This window comes from Neoarius graeffei, chromosome 3 (assembly GCF_027579695.1).
Source record: "Neoarius graeffei isolate fNeoGra1 chromosome 3, fNeoGra1.pri, whole genome shotgun sequence".
In the NCBI taxonomy this organism is placed as follows: Eukaryota; Metazoa; Chordata; class Actinopteri; order Siluriformes; family Ariidae; genus Neoarius; species Neoarius graeffei.
In genome coordinates, this window is record NC_083571.1 from 22829867 (window position 1) to 22841948 (window position 12082).

Genomic DNA, 12082 nt, shown 5'->3' on the forward strand with positions numbered 1-12082 from the left:
AATCCAGCTGTTCTGGAAGGACCCTGACTCTGCAACACTACTAAGCAAGCAACATGAAAACCAAGGAGCCTCCAAACAGGTCAGAGACAAAGTTGTGGAAAAGTATAGATCAGGGTTGGGTTATAAAAAATATCCCAAACTTTGAATATCCCAGGGAGCTCCATTAAATCCATTATAGCAAAATGGAAAAAATATGGCACCACTACAAACCTGACAAGAGAAGGCCACCCACCAAAACTCAGAGACTGGGCAAGGAGGGCATTAATCAGAGATGCAACAAAGACACCAAAGATAACACTGAAGGAGCTGCAAAGATCCACAGCGGAGATGGGAGTATCTGTCCATAGGACCACTTTAAGCCGTACACTCCACAGAGCGGGGCTTTATGGAAGGGTGGCCAGAAAAAAAGTCATTGCTTAAAAAAATCACGTTTGGAGTTTGCCCAACAGCATGTGGCAGACTCCCCAAACACATGGAAGAAGATTCTCTGGTCAAATGAGACAAAAATTGAACTTTCTAGCCATCATGGGAAATGCCATGTGTGGCGCAAACCCAATACCCTGAGAACACCATTCCTACAGTGAAGCATGGTGGTGGTGGCAGCATCAAGGGTTTTGTTGGGTTTTTTTTATCCACATTGACTGGATGTGAGCAATCGTGCGCTCCGATTGACTACTCTACTACTAGGATATCAGCTCATATACCATGAGTAGAGAAAAACAAAATGGTGGAGCATGTTACCGAACTGCTGAGGACAAAATAAAAACTCTACTCGAAAACAACCCCCCCCCCAAAAAAAGCAAGTTTTGCCTTGCAACTGTAATTGCAGCAAAAGGTGGCTCTACAAAGTATTGACTCTGAGGGGTGAATACCTATGCAAACTCCAAATTTCTGTTCTTTCATCTTAATTATTGTTTGTGTCACAATAAAAAAAACAAGCAAACGTGCACCTTTAAAGTTGTAGACATGTTGTGTAAATCAAATTGCGCTACCCCCCAAAAATCCTTTTTAAGTCCAGCTTGTAATTCAACAAAACAGGACAAACACCAAGGGAGATGAATATTTTTTGCAAGGCACTGTATACATGTCTTATATATGTTACTTGATGTCAGGGTTTTGTTGGGTTTTTTTATCCACATTGACTGGATGTGAGCAATCGTGCGCTCCGATTGGCTATTCTACTACTAGGATATCAGCTCATATACCATGAGTACAGAAAAACAAAATGGTGGAGCATGTTACTGAACTGCTGAGGACGAAATAAAAACTCTACTCGAAAACAAAACCCCAAAAAATAAAAAAAAGCAACAAAATATGGAATGAAAGTATTTGATGGTAAGAGCATATCTTTTTTATTTTTCAAGAATTATTATCAAAATTTTCACAAATTGCTCCTGTCATTTCACCGGTTTGTTTACATTCTAATTGGAAATGGTTTTGTCGGACGTTTTGTTTCATTTTTATTTATCGAATTTGCAAAAAATAAAAATAAAAATGCTCGGTTTCTCAAAATCCAGTGAATGTGGATAGAATAAAACGGTTATTCCACTCAATCTCGCCACATGTACGACTCGATTTCATGGAATAGCTTAATTATTCCCGTCACCTGTCAGTGGTTTTAATGTTACGGCTGGTCGGTGTACATTAACATCAACTAGTAAAAATATTTCTTCTACAAATAGAGCTTTAACTACTCAGCAGTTCACAAACGTTTATTAATGTTAAAATAAGCCTCGTGTTCATGTCAAGAATAAGTGCTTATTAATTTGCGCTAGCAGCGCGGGTGCAAATTGTTACTCTCACTCAGGATCTTTCTACTTTATTGTTACCTCGCCCGCGACGGAGTCAGCGGGGCGAGGTATTGTAATCAGTGTGGTTTGTTTGTTTGTTTGTGTGTCTGTCTGTTAACAATCTAGCGTCTAGACGGTTGAACCGATTGACTTCAAATTTTCAGGGCAGGTGGGCAATGGTCTGTAGATTACCTGATCAAATTTTGGGGGTAATCAGGTCAAGGTCACCAGAAAGATCAACCTTTCGGTCAAAATAACATTTTCCATTATAACTCGAAAACGGTTGCTGATAGACAGATGTTTACTATTATGAGCATATAGGAACTTCCATATGGCCTTTCATTTGGCACCATGATCTTTGACCTTGAAAGGTTAAACTCAAGGTCATGGATTTTCAGAGGGCTGTAACTTGAAAACGGTTGATGGTAGACAGATATTTACCATTATCAACTCATAGGAAGTGCCATATGGGCTTTCATTTGGCACCATGACCTTTGACCTTGAGTGATGCTAAAAGGTCAAACTGAAGGTCATGGGTTTTCAAAGGGCTCTAACTTTAAAATGGTTCATGATGGCCAGATGTTTGCCATTATCAACATATAAGAAGTCCCGTATGGGCTTTCAGTTGCCACCATGACCTTTGACCTTGAATGACTCTGAAATGTCAAACTCAAGGTCATGGATTTTCATAGGACTATAACCTGACAGCTGATGATTGAGAAATATTACCATTATCAACATATAGGTATAAAATAAGTGCTGCCGGGTGTGGTTTGTTTTGCCTGGCAACACTTGTTCTTCTTATAATTATTCTCCTAATGTTTTTCGGATGATAGTTCTCCCTCAGTTTTCAACCAAGCATCACCAAATTTCACATGAAGAATACCTCTGGGCTGAATTAAGTTAGTCTGGCTAACGCGACTTCAAAGCTCTCCGAGCATTTGGTCTGGCAAAGATATTAAGCCCAACCGTTTCCCAAAGGCGTGGTTGACCCGCCTCCCTGAAATGCCTCAGTTTGCTACTGGTCGAAGCCAGAAAAGGCTGTGACGAAGCTTAAACCAATCACATCACTCTTTCCTCTGACGTATGTGACGCGACGGAAACTGCTTGAGTAACAGGAAGAAGATAAATACCTCCAGGGCTGCTCTTTGCTCCATTTTCAATGAGAACTTCCCGTTGAATGCTTTCAATACAGCATCTACCGCTGTGTCAAAGGCTTGCCGCTGCTCCATGTTCGTAATGTTTCTAGTGAATGAAGCGCTTCCGGCATAGACTGTAAACAATCTATGGCTTCCGGTCGCAGTTCTACTACGTCACTGCCTTGAACACGCCTCTACCCAGGGCCGTTGGAGATGCTCAAAGTTGATTGGCTCCCGATTTTTCGGGAGCTTGGAAGAGCTGGAGATAGCTTGCCTTGCCAGACTAAACTCGCAACAGGCCCTCGTGTTGCGTCACACTTAGGATGGGCGGGCTCAGGCTAGAATTAAGTTGCTATGACTTTTGGTGCTGATCTGGATCACTAAGTCAGAATGATCCATGAAAAACGGGCTTTTTTTCAATCACTTATAACTCTGTCAATTTCCATTATTTTTTTCAAAAGTTTTTTTTTTTAATTTTGTTCCAGGAGGCAGGGCGCAACTTTTCCTCACTAAGCATCATTCTCGATCTCTTACCATTCCGAATCTACAGAGTACGGTGACCAGATGTCCTGGTTTGTAATAGCTAGTGCAAATTACTGTGACTTTAGTCACAGTCTCTATCTTGTTAAAGCCGATTACTGCTTCAATAAGATTTTAATTCCACTAGAACAGCACTGGCATCACCTCACATTTAAGCACACGGCCAGCAAAAATGAAGAGATGAGCGAGACAATACAGGCTGTGCTGCACAGACAAAAGAATCGCTGTTGTTAAATGTGTCAGCTGTGAAAATTAAAAAAAAAAAAAAAATCTCTATATATCTTCTAGTGCAGGGGTTCTCAACCTTTTGGAAGCTGGGCCCCACCAAAGCTGGTTCATTGCAGTTGGGGGCCCCTCTTCTCGCCCCCCCCACCCCCCCCAAACACACTCACCCGCAGTGACGCCACCCGACCTACAGCACCTTATATCGACCGATAGATAGATAGATAGATAGATAGATAGATAGATAGATAGATAGATAGATAGATAGATAGCTAGCTAGCTAGCTAGCTAGCCCTGGGCTAGATTATTATTATTATTAGTAGTAGTAGTAGTAGTAGTAGCAGTAGCAGCAGTAGTAGCATTATCCATAGTAGACTAGCAGTAAGAAAACAACAAAAACAACAAATTATTTGGGTAGAGCTGAAATGGGGAAAGCAAAAATACAGTGTGGGGTAGTAGTCTTTAAAAAGACTGTTTGGGTTTTGCGCTGTATCGATGGATTGATGATAGTAGACTAGCGAGAGTCGGCACGAGTTAACTCGGCAAGAAACCAGACTAGTGTGTGTGTGGCAAGCACTCACACGGTGGCCACGGTATGCAGACTCACTCACGTGACGTTGCGTCATGTTCGCGTCACGGGCTTAAAATAACCTACACACAAGATTTTATGATAGATTGATGATAGATTTTATAATAGTATTGATTTGTATGTAATAGTCCAATGTCCTGCATTTTGACATGGGTAAATAAATAAATATAGTAGCTAAGCATCTGCTTAGCTACTATAGCCTGTTAGCCCCAGATTTTTTTTTTCCTCCATACATGAAGCCTACTCGCGACCCCCCTGGAGTACCTCCGCGCCCCACCAGGGGGGCGCGCCCCCCCGGTTGAGAACCACTGTCCTAGTGGTAAGTAAACACTCCATCAGAGAGTGTCTTTCTATAATAGACTCCTCCAGTGATCATGTCAAAGTCAATGCAGATGATGTAGATGGTGTAGGACTATGATGCCATGACAACAGGGTGGCACGGTGGTGCAGTGGTTCGCATGGTCTCCTCACAGCACGAAGGTTATGGGTTCGAACCAAGGTCTTTCTGTGTAAAAGTCTTTTTTTTTCAATGAGAGAAACACTTGAACATTACACACTGCGCATTTATCTGTCTAACTCTTCTAACTCGCTCACCGTTCCCCTTTTTGCCGCTTCAGGTTGCCCTTGTATTCCTCCCAGTTGCTCTTTTCTGACAGCTCTCCCGATATAAAGTCTTGCAGCTTCAGTCCATCTTCTTTAATTTCTTTCTTTCTGTCCTGTGGTGTGTGTGACGTGTTGGCTGCATTGCTCAGTCGACTCGCACAGACCTGCTGAAAAACAAAGACAACTCTTCACAGACCTCATCTGGGCTTCAACCTACGTGACATACATTTTGCAAATCTAGAAAGGTTTTATTCCACTTCCTACACATTTGCCAACAATCACATTTTTATTAAGGAAAGGACAACAACACTTTTTTTAAAAAAATCAGTTTACGGTGACATGCTGTGCAACGTCTGGCAAACAATTGGTACTTCATTAGCAGATCCTCTGTTGCGCGCGCGTGTGTGTATATATGCCTTTTTTAGGGCGGCACGGTGGTGTTGTGGTTAGCACTGTCACCTCACAGCAAGAAGGTTCTGGGTTTGAACCCAGTGGCTGACGGGACCCTTTTTGTGTGAAGTTTGCATGTTCTCCTTGTGTCTGCGTGGGTTTCCTTCGGGTGCTCAGGTTTCCCCCACAGTTCAAAGACATGTGGTTAGGTTAACATGGGGCAGCCTTGGGCTGAAGTGCCCTTGAGCAAGGCGCCTAACCCCCAACTGCTCCCCGGGCGCTGTAGTATACCTGCCCACTGCTCTAGGTACGTGTGTGTGCTCAGTACTTCAGATAGGTTAACTGCAGCGAGGAATTTCACAAGTGTATGTGTGATGAATAAAGTTGCTGTTCTTCTTCTCCTCGCCTCATTGTTCTAATTAGAGAACTGATAACATGGCTTATTCAAAACACATTAACACTTAAAAAAAAATCCCAGAATGTTTAAATATGTATTATTCTCCCTACATCACATTCAAACCAAAGTCTGTGGTGTTTCTCAAACATGGCAACATGAAGCAACACGATGAAAACATATAAACTAAAAGTTAACGGTTAAGCATTAAAAGGTAACTGCTGTCAATTTTTAGTTGAATAGTGGTGCTGTGGTGGAGTCAAATTTTTACTTATAGTTCATTCATTAATTTTCTACACCACTTCTGCATTGCAGGTTGCGGGGAAGCTGGAGCCAATCCCAGCCGACCAAGAGGCGCGAGAGGCAGGCTATATCCTAAACCATTGCGGGACCCACACAGAGAGACAGCCAGCCACTAAGGCCCTGTCCACACGGCAACGGATTCAGGTGAATCCGATAAAATTGTTTATCGCTTCGGCCTGGCGTCCACACGGCACCGGCGTTTTGGGTGCCCCAAAACGAAATCTTTTGAGAACGGGTTCCAGAGTGGAAAGATCTGCCAACGGCGCCGTTGCGAAGTCGTCTGGATGAGTAGAACGGATTTGTTTACGATGACGTCACAACCACATGTGCTTCACGCCGGGTAGAAGTGTAACGAACTCGATGCGAGTTGTCAACAAATCCTATAACTTGGTTCATGAAACGCGCTTACAAAATATTTTCACTGTGAATATTTATTGTGTAATGGTGCAAAGTGAGAGAGAGAGAGAGAGAGAGAGAGAGTGAGTGAGAGTCAATCCCGCCAGCAAAAATAGGGAAAAAAAGGAGCGATCTCACCTCTTCAGATGTTGGTTTAAGTCCTACAATACATTCCTCAAAAAGGGCGTAGAAGAACAAATTAATCCATCAACGTGCAGCATTCAATTTATTCCGGACCATTAAAGACGCCGCCTTCCGCGTAGAATCATACGTCATCCTCGCCGCCATATTGGATGGGTCAAAGCGGAGAATAAAGATGCCTCATTCATGTGCTGCGTTTAACTGTACCAACAGGTTTGCCGTCCAAACGAGATCACATGGGATTACCTTTCACAGGTGAGACTGGAAAAATACTTTTCATTGTATTTGGTCATTATAATGTAATTTTACGAACAGATTTTTCTGACTTTGTGGCTAATATGAAGTCTCGCGCATAATAGTTTATGCGCATGCGTCCTTACTTCTTCTATTGTTCTGGTGTCTCCGAAGGGACCATCTTACAGCGCCCCTAGAGGTGTGGCATGTGTATTGCATCGTTTTCAGCAAGCGTTGCGTTGCCATATGCACCTGATATTTTACTGATCCGTTGCCCATGTGGACGCGATATTTTTTTTAATAACATCTCGTTGCCGTTGTCGTGTGGATGTAGCCTACACAAACACATCTATGGGCAATTTCAAGCAGTCAATTGAACTAATTTGCACATCTTTGGACTGTGGGATGAAACCCCACAGGAGCACCAGGAGGAAATCCATGCAGACACGGGGAGAACATGCAAACTCCACACAGACAGGCCTCCGTCTGCTGCTGGGCTCAAACCCAGAACCTTCTTGCTGTGAGGCAACAGTGCTAACCACTACACCACCATGCTGCCCTGAATTATGAATTAAAAGACACTTTATGTCTTAAAGTAATGATGCAGGTTTGAGGATAACACATTAAACACCCCTCATTCATCCCAGCCCATCAACAACAACCCTTATCACACCCTTGGCAACCCCCTCCCCCCTCCCCAATGCTAAGGCTGCACCCAAGGTGTATGATGAGGACGTGAGATGGCTCTTCCAGAATCAGAAAATCAGGAAAGCACCAGATGGAGTCTCCCCCTCCTGTGCACAGATCTTCAACAGATCCCTCAAGCTGCGTCATTTCCCTTCTTGTTTCAAGTGCGCCACCATCATTCCAGTCCCCAAGAAACCCTCCATCACAGGACTGAATGACTACAGGCCTGTTGCTCTGACGTCTGTGGTCATGAAGTCCTTTGAACGACTACATGTTGGCCCACCTGAAGAGCATCACAACTCACCTGCTAGACCCCCTGCAGTTTACTTACAGGGCAAACAGGTCAGTGGATGATGCAGTTAATTTGGGACTGCACTCCATCCTGCAACATCTTGACTGCCCAGGGGCTGACGCAAGAATAGGGATGTTTACCTGTTTTCACTTGTATTAATAAACACACCTTCTGCACTTACATCCGTCTCCCAACCATCCCTGACAGAATACTTCACACTCCCTGACAAAGAGAAGCACATTCACCTTGTTCATACGTCATGTTCAGGAACAAACTAATGTTAATGGCGCTAAAACCGCCACCATCACATGGTGCGGTTGGAGTCTTGTTCTCAGACTTGACTCGGATCAATAGTGGACTTGACTTGAATTTTAAGCGGCTAGAGATAATGAGATGAGAGGAGATGACTTGGACTTGAACAATGGGGACTTGAGACTGGACTCGGACTCGAGGTTTAGTGACTCGACTATAACACTGCCCTCAACGTCATAAACATCTGACCTGAACCATCCTTGCCATTATACTAGTGTACCACTTCAGTGTTTCCCACAGACCAGGTAGCAATTTGTGGTGCTCCACTGTGCCGATGAGGGAATCGTGCGCGGTGGTGTCGTGGCGGTCGGTGGAGTCGGTCATTGGGGTGTATGCAAAGTGTTTACAGCGGACAGTGTTCAAACACACAGTATTTTTCTTCAGAGTCACCTGCTGGGACTATTTTAAAGCTACAAGAAGAATTTGAGATTATTCAGTTCAATCTAAATTCTTTTAAGTTCTTTAAGAGAAGACAGCTAAAACAATTTTTACCAGAACCCTGCCTGGTTTCATTCCTCGACCCAACTTTACATTACAGGGCAGGCCATTAGTTTGCTGGGCTTGATGTTGGTGGAAAACCTGTCTTTCAAATTTATGAAAATTACTCACCAAAATTGAAGTTAAAGTTTAGTTTTTACTTGAGATGCACCGATTGCAATTTTTTGGGCCGATTCCAATTTTCCATGGAGTGTGACCTGCCGATACCGATTTTGGCCGATTCCGATTTCATTTTTTCAAACCACTTCACAGCACACAAAAAGACTATTTTCTTTTTATCTTTTCTTTAATAGAACATTCTGCCAGATTTTCAGTAATAAATTTTCAACACCTCAAAGGTTGAAAACAAACAAAAAGACATTGTTCTTTGTAAAATCTTTCTTCATGTTTGGTATTAACATATTAATTCCTGAAATAGGAAATTCACACAAACATTTTTTCTTTTCCCATCCAATATCTGGCACAAAAACAACTTCCCCCTCATATATTATTTGCCAACTGCTATGGAACACACTTTCATAAGCCTATTTAGATCTGAAAACTTATGCCTTATAGAACAACCCATTTCTTCATTCAGTATCAAAATACAAAAATAATTTCCAGTCATACTTATACCATAGCCATTCTATCATCTTTGTCAAATGTGTATTTGTAGAGTAATTTCCAATGGAATCAAGTGCAACCTAGGTTGTAAAACAAACAAAAAGACATTTTTCTCTCTCTGTTTGTACAAATCTAACTAGATGTTTGGTAAAAGGCTAACGTATTAATTCCTGTAATGGGAAATTCACACAACCACAAACATTTTCTTCTTTTCACATCCAATATCTGGCACAAAAAAAATTCACTATATTTGGATATCCAAATATAGTGAATTTTTTTTTTTTGTTAACGGCGCGCACGCTGGAGCTCGTTAGGCGCGCAGGACTGACACTGTTCTGCGCAAGCGCAACACAATCGCACTAGAAAGCATGTTCAAGCTGCCAGTGTAGCTGCAGTCTTTTTAGTTGCGAATTACGAGTATTTCCACTTTCACCTTTATGTGATACACAAGTTTTGATTGGCAGAAAATCGGCATATTTTAATTTTGACCGGCCGGTCGCTGGTCATGGCCGATCACGAGAAAATCGGCCGATTCCAATCGGCAGCCGGTCAATCGGTGCATCTCTGGTTTTTACCTTAGTTTTTTGCCTTTTTGGTGGCAATCTTTCAATCATTCTTTAGTTGACATTCAAGGAATAAATTGCAAAAAACAAGCTGGAGGTTTTTATTTTAAATATTGAACTCAACACTTACCTCAACCAATACTAAAATGAAATAAATAGTATAGTGTAACAACAAAATAATAAAATAAAATATCATAATTAGATGTAAGAAACCATTTAAGGTAACACCAAGGCAACTAACAATAATGAAAAAGCATTACCCTAATTGGTGCAAAGCCTGCATGCCCTGTCAGAACATTTAATTTTGCGTGGCTTCCTGAAAAAAAACTCCAGTGCCCTATCGTAAGGGAAGTCATTGCTGAAGCGGGATAAACGGGATAATGCAATAAGGCCGGTTCCTCGCGTCAAGCTGCTACTGTATGCATCAAAATTGGTTTATAGCCTGACTCAGGGATGTCCGTCTCCTGTAAGCCAAGAAGGCTATGATAAAGCTCATCACGAGCACGATGTAGGCTACCTTTTAAAATAAGGGGTCGGAAGGTGAATCGGGAAGGCTGCGTTATTTTTAATTAGCCTAACAGGACTACTTGCAGTCCGGGTATATGCGCCACAGCAGGCCTGTGTACACGCCTCTCTCTCTCTGTCTGTGGGTGTGTGCGCGCGCGCGTGAACGAGAAGAAAGAGCACTATGAATGAACGGAACGATACGCAACAGATTTTTTTTTTCAAAATCGCAAGTCTGATTGTGTGGCGCTGCACCACACAATGGTCTATGTATGGGAAACCCTGCACTTAAAGAAAAAGAAACCTTTACGAAGAAAACCTTTATTTGTCACATGCATACTTCAAGCACAGTGAAATTCATCCTCTGCATTTAACCCATCTGAAGCAGTGAACACATGCGCACACACCAGAGCGCCCGGGGAGCAGTCAGGGGTCAGGTACCTTGCTCAAGGGCACCTCAGCCCAAGGCCGCCCCACGTCAACCTAACTGCATGTCTTTGGATTGTGGGGGAAACCGGAGCACCCGGAGGAAACCCACGCAGACACGGGGACAACATGCAAACTCCACACAGAAAGGCCCTCGCTGGCCGCTGGGTTCGAACCCAGAACCTTCTTGCTGTGAGGCGATCGTGCTAACCACTTACACCACCGTGCCGCCACTTGTGCACTCCTGTTTGCACGAACTCACTGCACTCCGCATACTTTGACTTTTGTGTCTTGTCTGTAAATGTCCTACATACTGTCTGTATATGGTGTACTGTTTATATTGTCGAACGTGTACATATTTATAATGTATACTGTATATTATAGATGGCTATTATAGATATTTAGATTACAGATAGATATTGTATAATACAGATATGAGGCATTGTGTAGAATATAGTGATTGTATATTACACGTATTGTATATAAGTCATACTGGTTATTGTAGATCGCATATTTATTATATTGTGAAATGTCTATAGAAGAAGCGAGGTGTTCGAGGTCTGGGCCGGACGTCCCCCTCGCCAAAGGAAAGTGAAGCATCTCTTACAGCCTCTCCTTTCCAGGTGTAGTGATCGCCGCAGAACCCCTGTCTGGCTCCGCTGGGCAGGAGGCCCTTGCATATGTCCTCTCCTACACTACTGTGTCCACAGCAGCACCTTCATGCAGGGCCCCCTGTTCTCACAGAGACCGAGTGGCGCGACCGAGTGTCTGGTGGTATAACTGGGTGGGCAGACTGGGCTTGTTAGCCTTGGTTGGCAGCCAGTCTAAGAGAAGGAAAACTGACTTCAAACCCACGAAGTGCTTAGGAGGGCTGGACAGCCTCGGGATGTGAAGAGCCTGGGTCCAAGGACACCCCAAGCATCCAGCATCCATGCCCCGGCCACTGGATGTTGGTTCCGCTGCCTTGTGGACAACTTCGGGAGAAGGAAAGGCTACGGGAGTAAACCCAGACAGAAAATCAGGAGTGGAACCCCTAAGGCGGCTGGCAGTCTACCTTGACCTCCTTCCGGCAGCTCCTGCAGCCAAACTGGTGCCAAATGTCATGCTCTGCATTCCTTTGGACTCCACCAGCAAGGCCGAGAGGGGGATCCTGATGTCTGGGCAGCCCAGGATCTCCATACCCCACGCCCAGGCTTGCGCCCTGGAGAGGCCACTCCAGCCTCGCTCTCAAGTGAGGAAACAACATGGAAGCTGGCAGTCTACGGGTTATAAGTCCCACCCAATTGGCGTAGGGAAGGGGCGCCACGGGTCAGCTTCGACGGTGGGAGGGATCATCGTATCCCACTGGCCAACTACTGCCCGCCTCAAGCCGGGCAGCCCCCGGTCAGTAAGGTGTCAGCCCGCCAACGTCTGCCTGCTTCAGTGGGTGCCTGGAGCTCAGTGTGTTGCTCAGCAT

At 43.8% G+C, this 12082-nt stretch overlaps 1 protein-coding gene across 3 annotated transcripts in view; it reads right to left on the reverse strand.

Annotated features, from left to right (window-relative positions):
* Positions 1 to 12082, reverse strand: part of lias (lipoic acid synthetase) — a 56898-nt gene that overhangs the window by 32422 nt on the left and 12394 nt on the right. For 2 of the 3 annotated variants that reach the window (XM_060916513.1, XM_060916515.1), the window contains exon 2: positions 4875 to 5050. In XM_060916513.1, the coding sequence (XP_060772496.1) occupies positions 4875 to 5050 (176 nt within the window). The remainder of the gene's footprint in view (positions 1 to 4874; positions 5051 to 12082) is intronic. The other variant, XM_060916514.1, reaches the window with a different exon arrangement.